The 16,724-nt window shown below is 35.3% G+C and overlaps 1 protein-coding gene across 1 annotated transcript; it reads left to right on the top strand.

The window, feature by feature from the left end:
• The first annotated feature begins 3,346 nt into the window (after positions 1–3,346).
• LOC149789095 (uncharacterized) lies at positions 3,347–12,611 on the top strand. Its single transcript, XM_089975830.1, has 5 exons — positions 3,347–3,492; positions 3,905–3,943; positions 8,798–8,967; positions 10,885–11,158; positions 12,326–12,611. Exons 1-5 carry the CDS (start codon positions 3,417–3,419, stop codon positions 12,535–12,537), a joined length of 771 nt encoding a protein of 256 aa, XP_089831956.1. The 5' UTR covers positions 3,347–3,416; the 3' UTR covers positions 12,538–12,611.
• Positions 12,612–16,724: the final 4,113 nt, after the last annotated feature.

The following is a 16,724-nucleotide window of genomic DNA, read 5'->3' as shown; positions in this document are numbered from 1 at the left end:
CTTCGTGTAAACTTAACGGAGTGTTGCTAACTGGATCTCAGTTGATTTCTCAAACAGTTTGCATGTGAGGGATAGAATGCTGAGAGGTCAATAGTTTGTTTTATCTAAACGATTGGTCTTTTTGAAAATAGGAGCTAGTTGAGCTTCCTTCAGACGATCACGGAAATTATTTAACTGTAAAGTTTTTTTTTTATTATTAATTAGATCTGTATCATGGCCATCAAGGACCGGTTTCCTATCTTTTACAAAAGTGTGATCCCCTTTTCAAATTTAAACCGATTAACATTTTATACATTTTTCATGGTTAACTTGCTTAAATTAAAATTTTGTATCTATATTACTATTGTCCTTAATAGTCTTGATATTCAGATGGGATAACGGCTTATAAAGAACATATTTTACAATGTCTAATGCCGCATTTGCATACAAATATTGAATATTTCACATATTTCTGTGGTATTGTTCACAACTGTTTTACCTTTAAAGGCAGTGATCTTATCTTGACCATTCGAACATTTATTACAAATATATAACAAATTTATTCCATCAAATTACAGACCCATGTCCATGTTTAGTAACATTAGCAATATTTTCGGAAGATTGGTGTTTAAATATGTGTATAATTATTTCTATGAGCTGGAATACATAACAGACTTTGAAACGATTCGGTTTGTTAATCACATTGACATCTGGGAATTATATTATAATACAATGGCACTTGGAACAACACCATTGAATCTATAATTAAATATGTACCTGTGTCAACTGGACGACTGAGGAAGTTTAAATATGTATGATCAAAATAACATGAAAAAAAAATTGACGTACCTGTTCACAACTCTGGAATATGCATCTGAATTATAACTCAGACCCAGAAAAACCTGACCAATTATAGTTTGGAGCAACCAAAACAGTATCTGGATTACCAAAATATGCTAGCAGAAAAGCACTTTATTTTGAAACTAGGTTACCTACTCTTGCAGACAGGCAAAACATAACAACTCGCTGCAGTTTTTATAAAGTCTTCGGTTTATAAAACTGATTGACCCCCACCTTAATCGCAGTGCCTTATATTATAAGAAGCTCGAGCGAGCAATATCGTTCAAACAAAGTAAAACCTTTTTGTCCAAAACATTATATATACCAACATTCAACGATTAATGAAACGATCTGCCTCAGTTCCCAAGAAATTTGTCACCTATACTAACCTTCAAAAAGAATTACAGAACGAGAAATTTATGCTCCAAGTTATTTAGCATTTGGTAATAGGCAAGCGTCTGTGCTACTAAGCAGGTCAAGAAACAAACTTCGTTATCGACAATCATTCATGTTTTTGTCAATATCCAGTAGAAAACGACAATCATTTAAATTTTTAATGCGGACTATTTACTAACGCAAGAAATAAGCTTTATTGCAGTTTATTTGTAATGAATATCAATATTGATGCTGATATACTTTTAGTTTTCCAATTAAACATTTGCAACAAAAGTAGAAGAGAAATGCAGATATTTATTTTAATACAGATAGATATACGAACATATGATTACCCATTTTTAGTGTGACTACCGTTAAAAGTTTACGTACCCGGCCACACCAAACACTTATCCCATCGCTCTCTCTTATCATTCATGCATCCCTCTTATTTCATTATATGTATGTGCGTCACCTGTCTTGACTTATTCCAGACCTCTTGCATGGAAGCTGGTTAATTAATCGTTAATGTAAAATGGAGATGTATCGTAAATTCAAAAACTTGTTTCGAATCTTTCTTCCATGTCTATACATTTGTGATCATTTTTCCAATCAATATGTTTTAACCAAAGAAAAATATATATTACATCCGAATGCAATATATATATATATATATATATATATATATATATATATAATAGACAGACGGACATAGTATAAAATACTGATCTAGAAACTCCGTTCTCGGTATGTGAGAACAGATTCACTAACAATTCGTGTTGAATGCATTAAGCAAGTTGTTGTTGTTCTAGGGTTTAACGCCATTTTTCAGCACAAGATAGGCTGCTATACATGGCGGCCAGAATAACTGGCGGAGGAAGAACCCTGGAAAACCCTGGGAAGAACCACCGACCCACGAGAAGCTACTAGCAGGCTTTCCCACGTACCCACGAGAAGCTACTGGCAGGCTTTCCCACATATCCACGAGAAGCTACTGTCAGGCTTTCCCACGTACCCACGCTAGCCGAGCCTCATTAAGTATAATGAAGGCCGAGTATACATGTACTTACTTTTGTAACGAGTCTACATATAGTGTATAAAAGATACGAGACAAAATCTAATACATACATACATACATACATACATACATACATACATACATGTGTGTGGTAAGTCTACTTTGAGATAAATGTTCATATTAAGTTACCCATCTCTCTCTCTCTCTCTCTCTCGTGCGGTGAATCGTCATGATTTTACCGTATGCTAAATGTAATCAAGCACTAGCAGATCTGAACGTTCATTTACTTAACGGCCATCAACATGAAGATTACGCATTTGTATCAAAGAATGTTTAATTACCGTCCGCCTAATCAAGATAAATAGAAAGCTCCAAATGATAACGATGTTTGTACGGATAAATCAAACAGGGGTCACTCTTCAAGACCCCTGCACCTCGTCCGGACAAACAGTAAACACCATGCGCTAACACGGCTCATAGGATGTCCGCTAATGATCAAGTTTGCATGGCGTGGCTCGTTTGATTGGAAACATAATCCTCGCAGAAGACATGGGAGTAAATATTGTATATCCCGTATAGGCCTGATTATGAACTCGACTACATTCTGCTTAGTTCAAAATTTGGAATACAGGAAAAATATAAAATGGCAGTCAATGCAGTATTTGGTAAAATAAATTCCGAAAATAGTTTAATACAAGTCAACTAATAATTCAACAGATATTAATCCGTTTGACATGTAAACTTCTGTTTCATGGCAAGAAACTTCCTAAAATGCAGACCATGTTATATCGTATATGTTACACAGAATGGATCAATCCGATGCGTATTCGACTGCAAGTCGATATATATTCAACATTAAATGAACATATTCATGACTGAAATATCTAGCCATGGTCTAGTTTTCAGTCTTCCCTCCAGTCTGTATTTCCTCCATACGGAGATAAATTTTCTTTAAACACTTTGTCCCGTCATCATGCTTGCATCACAGGTAGGTCGGACCTTCATGCGGGTGACTGGGATGATCAGTGCATGCACGTGGATGTAAACCTTTATGTCCTTCCTTCCAGTGTTGTTGAGGTGGGTGTCATACAAAACTAACAATCATATCACGAGAAAGATGGTATATAAGGTCAGCCAAAAGACTGATTCACTACACTTGGAGTTCTTGAACAGAGAAGCCGAGATCTTCTGAAATCGTCACAGAGAGATGTACAAGCTTGTGATACTTGCTGTGTGTGCCTATCTGGCTCTTGGAGCCAAGACAGCCGACTCCAACCAAAGAGGTATATTTGAGTTTGAAATACATAAACTTTAATCTTAAAATCGATTCAAAATAACGGTAACTTTGAAGATCACTTACATGTCTATTTCCTTTTTAAACTTCGGTGTTAGCTGAATAACTAATGTTAAATTTAAAGAATATAAGCTGACTACTGCTTATAACAAACATTATTTAAGTGTATCTAATACGTCTGTTGTTTGCTTGTTAGACTTTGCCGTGTAAGTATGACCTATGATTTTTTAAGGTTTATTTCCCGTGTTCCATTGTGTTTGTAGATTTTATTGTTTTGAAATTTGAATGAATTTCGAATATGCACTGAATTATACCCAGTGACGTTAAGTGAACCTGTTTTGAAAGAATGTGTATGTTAATGCAATGTGCATAACATTAGATCCTTTCGTTTTTTTTTCCAGATAAGAGACAGGCTTTATTCGGACTTAACAACTGCTATGGTGAGATGATTTTTATAAATTGTAAACTCTATATTTGATATTAAATGCCTTTAAATCGCCACAGATAAAATATTATGTTTAAAAATGGAGTCTCTTTTCTAATCACATGGATTTTGTATGTTTTTTTCTTGGATGCGGGAGGTCGTTGGTTCGAACCCCGGCCGAGTGCTACGAAAGACTTATAAACATTGTACTAGCAGCTGCCTCGCTTGGCCCTCAGCATTAAGAGGTTAGTGTTAGGGCTGGTCGACCTAGTGTTAGGATAAAGTGACGGGGTGGGACATCATGCTACATGTCTGCGGCATGATGCCCCAGTGCTAAACATCACTGCTAAACTGCCAAACTGCAGATATCGTAGCGATACGAATGGAAAATTGTTAAAACTACGTTGAAAATCCAAATCACACACACACACACACAATATATATATATATATATATATATATATATATATATATATATATATATATATATATATATATATATGAACACAAAACATATCTTCTTCAACAGTTTGTGTTTCATGGCAGGGTAATTATTTATGTTAGCATAACTTGTGTAGAATTACAAATACTTCGTTGTGTGCAGTGTTGTTTCTAAGCAACATAAATACACACAGTTTCATAATGTAACTATTATTTCACATGGTAGCCAAAAGATTCGTGTAAATCTTTAAAATTATGCAAATAATATATAGATTCAATATGTTATTTACCAACATTTTCATGGAGACCTAGCGGTCATTATTTAAGGGGAATTAAACTCGCAAGCGTGTCGTCAATCCTAGGAAAAGTACCTTCTCGCATTAAATATCACTAAGGTCTCACTGGACAGCTTATCTGGTAAATTTTCATCCAACAATGACCAATTACAGAAAAATGAGAATAATTTTACACTGAAGATACAAATAAAAACAAACTAATGATTTTTGTAGAAAGCATACATGTGAGATTTTGACTGCAGTAATCAGGTTAATTCCTGATGCAACTGATGGCTTCATACTGAACCAACACTGCGACCAACCCCTAAATTTTACATTCATTTTTTACAAGAAATGGCTATTTTGAATATTTTCCTGTGACAAGGCAGCTAAAAGAATCAGTATGTGCCTTATGCATGAATAAAGTTCACTAGTACTATAACAAATCAGCATACTTTTCATCACCCCTCAACCATGTAGATCTTTAGATATTTACCTCTGTAGCAGACACACATAAATACGTAAGCCAAGTCGGCAGCTCATTTGCAGCCCAAGTTACGCATTTGATCTCCCATGCTCATCTAACTGTGACAGGCAGCCACCAACAAGCCAACCTATTTTCAAGCCTAGCTCAAAGTAAATCCAAACCACATTATAGATTTAGCTTATGTGTGAATTTATAAACGCTAGGCTTGTGATAATTAGGTTCATGCCTTCTACCTTAATAATTAGGTGTCAAAATTCGAAACTATCCAGTGAGACCTACGATTTTTGTTCCACGTCAGAGGTTTAGACGACTTTCGCCAATATTCCGATAAGATGACGGTACGTGCTCTGTGTCAAACCATTGGAAAATAAATATTTCTGAAAGTATTTATGCAACATTTATTAAATTATTTAACAGCAATCACATTCACGACTCAAATAAAAAGTAAGCAATACTTGACATATTATTTACTGATCATTAGTTTGATCAGAAAATATTAGAATCAAGAGATACAGGCATCTGTGAAACGACCGAAAAAATGGCCGTTAACAAACATCACAGGGAATAAAATAAAGAAATGTTTGAAACATTTTACTACTTTATAAGGCTGTGTTTCTAAGGAACAATAGATCTAATTATCTGATGAAACTACAGAATTGATATAACCACGAGCACTGATTAACAAAGCATTCTCTGTTAAAGCTATTCGTTTTTCTCGGAATATTTTATCACTATTTAATGGGGCGCCTTTGCTTAGTAGTAAATATTTCAGATATAAAAGAATGAAGTTAACATATATAATCAAGTACACGTTCACACGTCGACCAGAACAAGACTGGCTAAATTCTGATTTAGGACATGAGATCTGACATACAAATAAACATATTGCTACAGCCTAAAAGGACAATTCTATTACGTATTATGAACCAGGTAATGTCTCAGGATTACATTTAGGCATGAGAACCATCTGTATCAGGTTGTCGTATTGGTAAATCTATGATTTTAGATACATGTATTATTTTCAGACAATTAAAAAAACTCTGTTCTGCTGCATAATCTATGTCATCGTCCTGGCTACCATAACATGACAGTTTTCCATCAATCATTCTTTTGTTAAAGGTTTACAATATGCATACAACAGTGAATTTAATTCCACTGACCATACATTGTCATTTTAACATAGGGTAGTTTCTTTAAAATTGACGACTAAATAACAAGGTTAGTTTGTAAAACGAAAATGGAAAATCAAGACGGTTATCTAGATTGTAGGTAGCTTTTTGACTTTTAGTTTAATGGTGTTTGGATATGAGCAAAAAGAGACTGCTGCAACAGTTCTTGAAGTTCTCATTCGTCTTGGCATAGAACAGTGGGTGATAGCAAGAAGTATGATTAATGCCAGGAGCTCTTGAAAGAGATAAAGCGGTACAGGAAGAACTCAGTCTAGTAGGGCCAGAATGAAAGCTGACTGAGGTTGCAGTTTATTTCCTCTGCTTGGGAATATAAAGTCTCATACAGAGATCTTTTATCGACAATGACCTTCTTCTGGACATTATAACTAAATAGCATCGGATCAATCAGAGTTTTCACTCTTTGAAATGGAATGAATTGCTCGTGCGTTCCTGTAAAATGTTTTAACATCTTCAAAAGGCCTGGTGTTAAATAAGAAGCTCCGTAAGTTTTAATGGTATTTGTGATCATGTTGGCATCACTTCTTTTTTTTTGTGTTGTTCCTGTTCTCAGATGGTGAACAGTTTCGTTTCAGAATATTTTAGTATCAAAAACGATTTATTGCAGAAACTCACTTTTATGAGTAGGGTTTTAGTTTCTTCTACTCCAGATCATATACAAACACGTCGGCCGTCTCAGTCATCTAGAATAAAGCGTAGACCGTTATGAGAACCATCTTTTATGTTGAATCCCTAACTCCTTGAATTCTAGCAACTTGCATCTAAATTCTTTAATTAATAAATCAGTGTTGGCAGCCTAACTATGTTTGGATTTTCAAAGAATATATCTCTCATTTCATCTAAACTGTTGTCGTAGGACTCCTCGGAATGAGTCTTCAACCACTATCATCACCACTTGTTGATGATGTCTACATTGTATCTCTTGCGTTGTAATAACTGGCAAACATTGCTAGATTGTCACTCGAATATCTTCAGTTTTTAAAGCATGAAAGGACAAGCAATATGAATCTTGTATGTATTCGATTGTCACTCTGAAAGATGTATCAAAGCACTGCTAAAAACAGTCAGTAGGTATTTGGTTATTGGTTCAAGAGACGTTTTTTGCTGTGCACAAACTGCAGTGATTTCAATGATTCAAATATCCTGTGTTAAAATCTTTTTGATGATCAGACTTATAGTGTATTATCATTATTCAGGCACTCTCTATGTCCTCAATGTCGTAATATCATTGTTTGTTTGGTCTTAATATTTACGAGAATTTTTTATAATCGTGGCAGATAATGCATACCAAAGCCAAACTGAACAATTCTAAGCTTTCCGTACAACATTTACTTTTACTAATCCAATCAACCTTGACCCATTTTACATGTCACCCTTTATATATGTACTTTGTTATATGTGTCACCAGTTATACATCTTTTATGCAGTACAAAAGTTTTGAATGAAAACAGCATCAAACAGATTTGCAAATATTAGGGATTTTTAATTATAATACATTCGTACAGATATAAAAAAAACAAGGATAAGCAAGGATCCTGAACAAGCTCTTTCTCTGTGAGACACTATGCGGTAATCACATTATCACTATCGTTAGGCTATTCAGAAGAATTACATTAAATAAATGCAGTAAATTGGTAAAATGTTCCGCTAATAAATAATTTACCTCTTTTTACTTACCTAGACACGTGAATATTGATTTTTGAAGTTTTGATATAGTTATCTTTTTGCATGAAATTACGTTTTGGAGAAAAAAGAGTTCTCAACAAGGTGAAGGAATAATGACATTGGCCTTCAGAGTGGTATCCATTAATTTATCAAACGGACGTACTAATTAAAAAAATCGGAAAATGAAAAATCAACTGACAGATGGCCTTGTTTGGGAATTCATGAAATGCAGCGTATCTAGGCTATACGGGTTTCCAACATAAGTTGAAACGATCCCAGGCGTTTTAATCTCCATTTGTTTAAAGGAGACGGCAATACTTGTTAAACATCAAACACTTTATTTTATCGCTATTAAGTGTAAATTCGCACTTGCAAACTGTGAATTCCATACATGCTGATTGAATTTGGCCACCTTCCATTTTCGAAATTTTCTTGAAATACATGGGAAAAAAGTAAATACATAAAATGACAGGCACAATATCCCAAGTCCTAATTCGATTGCACTTGTTGCTTTGATTGATTGACTGGATTTACGTCGCGTGCGCCCAGAAGGGCATGTGCGACGGGTTTATTCCCGCACAGCGGGATGCTAAATGTTCCTGGGGGAAGGAAGTAGTGCCACATCCCCCAGGCGTTTATGTGCCTTCATACCTGGCATCTCTCTTCAAGTGACAGGACGATCTGCAAACAGTATATTCGTCAACATGTGTACATTAAAGTATATAAGCAGCGGGAACATTTTTTCTGATCAGGTAAGAAATGGAAAGGAGGATAGATTTATTGTTTCTCTATTGTAACTTTTCATTATTTTCTAGAGCCTCCTGTAAACAACCCCTGTGGCACAAATAATGGTCAGATCTACTATGCTCATCCAACCGATACTACAAAATTCCTTCAATGTGGCCAGGGCAGTCGAATGTTTCTCATCAAGTGTCCAACTGGAGAGGTGTACAACCAGGCAACAACTTCTTGTACTAGGCCTCAGGTTAGTTGAACAGGTCAAATGCTTTAAGTACGTAAGTACCACACTATGGAGTACACCACACCAGACCACTAACTCCTCTGCCAGGCTTCGTGTAGGTTGAGTTGGCCGAATGTTAATTATCAAGTGTCCACAACTAGGAAAGTGTACAAGCAGACCAAGCATTAGTTAAGCTGAGGTGGCAAAATGTCCATCATCTCGATTCACGCTCTAGAGGTGTACAGCAAGGCCAACGCCTCTAGTGACAGCCGTAAGTCAACAGAACGGACCACTGGTGAGGGTGCAAATAGCTCACACCTTATTTACCAGAATTCATTTAGGTCTTATATGTATTACTGAACTAATTGAGACACTTGGCTGTTATTAAGTACTGTCTCTAAGAAAATCGTTAATAGTTCACCTTCTTTTTCCCGGAGATCTGCCGAGTGACGAAGAATGCTACCTGCGTTCATATGAAAGCTCCGCTAAAGCCGAAACAGAAGATAAAACATTTAGCTCAGTCTATTTGGGTTTTGCTTAGGATGAGAAATCAAATGGATGTGCTTTGGCTGGTGTCGGAAAGGTAAATTGCATTAAACAATTGCAGTCATTTCACTCAGATGGAATTATTTCCAGAAAACGAACTACAATCTTTACTTATTTTTAATATGATGTGTCCAATTTAGTGCTTAAAACAAGTAACAGTCTTGATGCATGTAGCCATACAACTAATGTACTGGCTGTCATCATCACATTTGTAGAAAAATGAAATATATGAGGAACTAAATAGTGTAGGGATTCCAACGAGGCCAAAGTGAATGATCGTCAATAATTATCATTCATCATCCACCGCCAACATCCCCCTTTCTGGTTAAGTTATGTATCCCTGGTTACCATAGGAACTAGTTAGACCATGCTTTACTAGCTCCAACACGTAACAGTAATACATGTGTTAATGAATATAGCCCAACACGTAACAGTAATACATGTTGTGTTAATGAATATAGCCCAACACGTAACAGGAATATATGTTGTGTTAATGAATACAATCCAACAAGTAAAATTAATATATGTTGTGTTAATGAATACAGTATGTGAAAGCGAAATAAATAAAATGCAACTAACAGCTTTGCCTTAACGTATGGCTGTAATCGTGCTAAGTACAGAATAAAGTATGATTTGAATTGGAAAATTTCACAAGATTTTGTTAAGGCGTATGATGAAAGTAATAAAGTGTCTCTTAGTCAAAATACAATACGAGAACTGAAGGAATTTAGGTTTTAAACTGATGGTGGTTAGGGTTCCCACCAGTATATGTAGATTTTGGTACGGGCAGGGGGGGCTTTGTTAAATCCAAATTATGATACAGGGCAGCAATGACACTTTTGCAAACATTTTTTCTTTTTAATAGTCCTAATGATTTCAACTTATTGGCACTCTTTCCTTCAGTAAAGATCTATTTTCGCGAGCAAGAAGTGGATTATGCAATACTGGTATCAAGACGCTGGTTGTTACAAAGATTCATTCGCTCTATGTTGGTCAGATAGAGTCTATTTCAAACAATGACAATATCCGAGTATCCTTTTTTTAACTGGACCTACTTTGATTTCTTTTTTATATGATGAATTATTACATTTTTGTCTTAGAAAGATATCATGTATGTTTTCAGTACTAACAATTCCACTTTTCTAAATCTGCAGGAATGGAAGCCAAAACGTGTCCTTTAATATATCTGGGGTTAGTTACATGTACATTTTTAAACATACAATAGCGTTGAGCCGTGGGAATGATTGTAAGAGGCCATATGAGCGCGACTGCTATCGCTTGTTAGCAGTAAATTGCACTCCCCGTCTTCTTAAGTTGATTAGAAACTTTTATTGAACCCAATTAAAGCGCAGGTTAAGCAGCATACAGTTTGATGCTCCTTTTCCAAATTTTCAGATTGCCGTAAATCCCCAGATCAATCCTGCTAACCCCTGTACAGCGATAAATATTGCGTCTGGAAATATCTTCTTTGCATACACCAGTGACAACGCAAAGTTCATCGAGTGCAGCCCAGATGGGAATGCTCAGATCCTCTCCTGCCCCTCGCGTCTTGTGTGGAACCAGGCCAGGCAGTCGTGTGTCGTTATTTCCACCACCGGCACCGGAACTGTGATTGGAGGCACTGTGATTGGAACTGGTGGAACGGTCACTGGAGCAGGAACCATTATAGGTATTGTGCACTTATCAATTCGAAAATGACCCCCTGATGTTTCATGTGTGAATATCGTAGCTATAGACTTTTAATCTACTTAAATCAGTTATGTGTCAGTGATTAGCGGCTTTAGATTAATTTTAACCTATGTACATATGCGTTCACTTCTAGTACTGGTTAGCAATGCAAGGTTTTTACTTACTTCATGGAAATTCTTGGGAATATTTTTAAAGCCCAACTTCTTCATATTGAAGTTTATAAACCCAACTTTTCATAATGACATACCAAAATGGCCCCTTTTCCGAACTTCAAAATATCAAATTACACTTTTCGGCACCACTTGTCCTTAGTCAATCCAAAAGCTTGGCGTCGTTTGTGGGTACTCATAGTTCCAATTTGGAGATGGCCCACTGTGTCCTTGTGCTCTGTTTTGTTCTAGAATAATCACAATTAGGAAACACGGGATAATCAGTTACACTGAGTTTATTTGTAACAATCGAGATATAGATAACCTGACACGTCCAGAGCTTGATGGCTGCCATTTTATAATTAGCCATTGGTACAAAATACGTGTACCAAATAAAATTTCCTGAATTCTACGCGTAATGACATTTATTTCGTGAAGGCAATGAACTATTTTATTTTCTTGTGTTCCTTTCTTTTGTGAAAAAAAGACTGTATTTTTTCTTTAAAACGTGGAAAGATGGTCAGGACGGCTTTTACATACTGGTATCTGAAATGATCTTTTTCGTTTGGCAGAGACGGATGCTCGTTTTGATCCATCATTAATTCATAAAATTTAGGAATTTGTTTTCAAGTATTGACCGCATTATGGGCTTAATTAACACTCTTACGATATTACTGCAGTTTTCTCCGTACTATATTTGACACATTCATGTATATTACTGAAGTATAATCACTTAAAGTTTTTGTCTAACCTATGTTGCGTCTAAGAGTACAGACATAGTCATCATGCGCATCGAATTAGACGCATTTGTATAGAAGACATCAAAACATTGATTATTACATAGCGAAAAAAGCAGAGGCCAATATCGATATTTTACAGCACATTACATCGTTGTTGTTTTTTTCTTCTTTTGCAATTGTCTCTAATAATAGTTTATCATTCTATAGCGACCAAGGTATGTAAGATCACGTACTTTAAATATAGTTTTATTTCTTCAGGTACGGGCATCACGACCAACCCATGTACTGCACAGGCCCTAACCTCCCAGAATCTGTTCTTCCCCCACCCAGATGCTACCAAGTTTATCCAATGCGACCTTGCGGGAGATGCTTACGTCATGCAGTGCCCTTCCGGTCTCGTTTGGAACCAGTCAACCTCCACGTGTGCTTCTCCTTACGCTGTGGGAAACCCACTTGTGATCACCGGTTAAATCAATGTTCTGTATGAATTATAGTGGATTTAATTTCGGTCGTTATCCAAGTAAAAATAAAATAACAAAATATATGTTTGATACTTCATCATTGCTCCAACTGTACTATGAATGGGGAACATACAATATACATATACATAAGTGCCTGCATATCACGCATGCTTGAAAGCTTTCATTGCGTAATAATTTAAATTATCTCCTTTACAATATGGGATTGAGAGCTTCAATTACTGTTAACTATCGAGTAGCAGTAGTTTTTAACAACCTCTATACCAATTTGTAAACACTGAAAGAAATGTTTGAACACACATGCTTATAAAACTCTCATCTAGCGTGCATGACATTAATTTATACTCGCAGTCATTCCCACACGCTCCTAGCGCCTGTATCTTTGCAAATGATATTCTAACAGACGTTTTCGCTGCAAGAGTCACACAATAAAACTTAGTGCCCGGACATCTAGTGTAATGTACTTCCAGACAGACGTGCAGGCTAGACTACAATTTGTTCTCGCCACATAGCATAAAGTCTTCTTCGTGAAGAAACATATGGTGGTTTCAATCCCACCGCTGGCACAAAAACGTGTGTCAAAATGTTGAACACGGTAAGGATCAGCTATTCGAGATGGTACCGTTTACGAAATATTGTTTATGTGACAAGTCCATTTGATATTTAAAGAGAGTAGTTCCTAGATGGTGATGAAAATCCAGATACTTAAGACCAATATTTTCAAAATCAAGTTGGAATATTTGTATTGACTCTTTTAACAAATACAATCAAAACTTGAGACAGACAAATCAGTAAAATAGTTTGCAAATACGATATCTGATTTGGAAAATAAAAATCGTTTACTGTGCAAGCAAGATCTGATGAAAGTCAGTATTACTTCTATGTTAGATTCAATCAGGAACACATTCAAAATCTGGAATTCACGTAATCTGTAATTGCAAAGCAAACTGTTTATTATGATTTACTTTTGTTATTAAAATTTCCTTATATAGTTTGTACAGTACCTGACCTGAATGAGAACCTTTATAAAATGTTCAAAAATTGTTTCATAACTATATATGGTATGCTGAAATTCATAACATACTGCAAGTAAAAAATACAAATAATAATAATAATAATAATAATAACAATAGTCTTTATTTTTCCATGGTGACATAAATAGCTAACATCTAGTTTATAGTATGACCGTGCATTTGAAACAAATATTCAACAAACAGTTGTGAAATTAGTAAAACTCAACAAGGTTTACGTACATACTACATTAAAAACCCAGATATAACAGACGTTAATTATATCATCTAAAGATAACATATTGTTATCACATAGATATATCAAATGTTATAGAATAATTTCTACATAAGAATTCATATGGATAATAGTATGCATACCGTTTTACTATAAATGTAGAATTGTGTTTGTTATGAACATTTTGAAAGAAAAGAATCTTTAACTGTTTAATATAAATGCTTACTTTCTTACATATTATGGATTAAAAACAATACCGCATCATGTATTGGTTTTGTCAAAATTAACAAAGTTCTTTTGTATATATATTTTGACTTCCTACTCGCATGAAGCGTTTTGGAGAAAAATTATAGCTAAATTTTATCCATGAAATAGTTTAAGTCCTAAGAATATGTGCCTTTGTTTATAATCAGATATAACAAAACGCTGAACCACGTATGCAGTGCGGTCAAAATGTATAATTTCGACGCTTTATTTGATGATGGCAATACATTTTTATTCCTTTCTGATAATTTTGGATAAGATACGATTTTTTTTCTTCTAAAAAAGGATATCGCACTCGTGAATGTTCAAACAGAGTTAGATTCATGGTACTGAATTATCTAAAATACTTTACAAGGAAGGAGTTGATCTGTAATTTCATACATTAAAGTTTGACAACAACCAAACTAGTACAGACCACGATGTATGACACATTTTTCATAATGTCCAATGACCTTCGAGCAGTGATTTCAACGAGTTGCATACATTGAAAGACTAAATTTCTCTCAGTACATGGTCAGCTGCTATTTTGTTTACAAAAGCTATCACAAAAACTGCTAAATGCTGCCGAATAGTCACCTGCTCTCTTTAAGATGTTACGAGGAGCCTCAAATTGAGACCATATTTTTATGTGTAGAGATTATCATAATTTGAAAGAACCTATTGGATGTTAAATTCAGGAGTTGGATACACTGCAACGTTTCGCATCAAATGCTTCATTTAGATCGCACCACATTACCACATCGCAGTTTTTCTATAGATCAAACCATTTCCACAAATAACTGCATATTTATTTGCAGTTTGAAATCATGAATTCACTGCGGAGGGAACCAATTTCATGAAGAAATGTCGTCTTTTCTGAATTATTCAATCCTTGAAGTTAAATAATGTAAATGAAATATAAAGTACGAACTTACGATCATTACTTTCGAGTAATCGCTTTGCTTCGACAATAGAGAATGCATTTGAACAAATTTGATATCGTACTAACATGGCTCCGGACTATCATGACTCATACTCAAGACTAGGTCTTCGAAAGTATTTACCTGGCATAGCCTCTATCCAGCTGAGGATTATTTAATCGCGGTAAACTGCAATTTTCAAACCAAAACTTGTCGTATCTGTGCAAACTTTAATAATTTGGCAAAATCAAGTCTTTAGCGGCCACTGCAGTAAGAAATATTATTTCTAGCACATGGACAGCCTAATATACATGGTAAGGTGCACGTTTGTGACGTTACTTCTCTCTCAGCTAAAAATGAAGTCTGTACATTTATACTGTGTACAACGTATAAGAAAGATATGAACCGCTATAACCAGTAAAACTGAATAAAGGGCGCGAAACTACAGTGACAAACTTCTTTGATTCATTAAATACATTACAAGTAGAGTATGGACTTTACCATATTTTGTTAATTATAAGCCACACATTCCAAACTAATGCAGTATATATAAAAATAGCTTTTTTATTAAAAGCATTTAAAATGTTTAGTGCTTTGCTCACATTTGCATAGCAAATAATTTAAACATTATGTAAGTGGTAATAGTAGTAGTAGTAGTAGAAGACGAAGTATTAGTGTAAAAGACAGAAAGAACCATATACGTATGCATCCATACTACTACACTACTACTACTACTAATAATAATAATAATGTTTCAATCATCGAATTGGTCAGACGTTGTTGAGCTGCAATGTCTCGCCCTGATATCTTCATGGACAATTTTACTAACTGGCGGTGGGCAGCATGTCTATCAAATGATATTTTATCATTTAGGAGTGTCTGAAGTTTCTTTCGGTTAACTGCCATCAGGAACCATCAGAAAAAAAAATTGTGCTTGACTTTACAAACAATCATGTAGCACGTGCACATTAGAAGTTGTAGTTGTTCATGGGTCTGAATGAAAAACCTGACACGGGTCTACGGATTTTCCTACACGATTTCATCATACTGTACTCCATTTATTAGTTTTGGTTGGAATACTTGACACAGACAGTCTGTGGTCGGCAGGTGTAAGTCAGCCAAATCCCGATGGTTACAAATGTGTTGATGTAATTCTCTCCGATAAGATGCTGTTTTTGGTGGAAGCAGGTGATCGAATGAGACTCACTGACCACCAGTGAGAAATGTTGTAGTTGTTGAAGTTAAAAAGCATTATTGAAAAATATGCCTTATATACACAGTTAATATTGCAGTGTTACATTAAAACTTTCTCCGAAAGCTTTAACTGGAATTACCCATTTTAATTGACGTTGATGTCCACCCGGCCGATATTATTATTTTCCAAGAGCAAATGAGAAACTTAAAACGTTTAACATGGACATTCAAGATATTGGTTTGAAGTGCAAGGTATTGCCTGGGAGAACCTGGCCGAAATAAATGAAAACTGGGTAATCAGTGATGCTGATGTATTGTTTGCATCTATCATTGGTTATATCGACACCGATACATCATCGAAAGTTGATAGATGAAATTTGTAAAGACCTTATCATGAATAAAACAGAATCAAACTGATACATGATGACGATGTGACGACAAAACAATAAGTGGATGTAAAGCTCGCTTAGGTCCTCTCACCACTATGTGTAATATCTTCAAGGAGCCAAATTTAGTGAGGTTCTCTCACCAGTATGTGCAGTATCTTCAAGGAGCCAAATTCAATGAGGTTCTCTC

This window comes from Sinohyriopsis cumingii, chromosome 11 (assembly GCF_028554795.1).
Source record: "Sinohyriopsis cumingii isolate HCF-2022 chromosome 11, ASM2855479v2, whole genome shotgun sequence".
In the NCBI taxonomy this organism is placed as follows: Eukaryota; Metazoa; Mollusca; class Bivalvia; order Unionida; family Unionidae; genus Sinohyriopsis; species Sinohyriopsis cumingii.
Note: the sequence above shows the minus strand (reverse complement) of the source record. Positions and strands in the feature narration are given on the sequence as shown.

Excerpts from the sequence above, each read along its gene's own strand:
- LOC149789095 (XM_089975830.1), top strand. The coding sequence starts at position 3,417 with ATGTACAAGCTTGTGATACTTGCTGTGTGTGCCTATCTGGCTCTTGGA. Across the intron at positions 8,968-10,884 it reads CTTCTTGTACTAGGCCTCAG|ATTGCCGTAAATCCCCAGAT; the intron begins GTTAGTTGAACA and ends CCAAATTTTCAG. Across the intron at positions 11,159-12,325 it reads TGGAGCAGGAACCATTATAG|GTACGGGCATCACGACCAAC; the intron begins GTATTGTGCACT and ends TTATTTCTTCAG.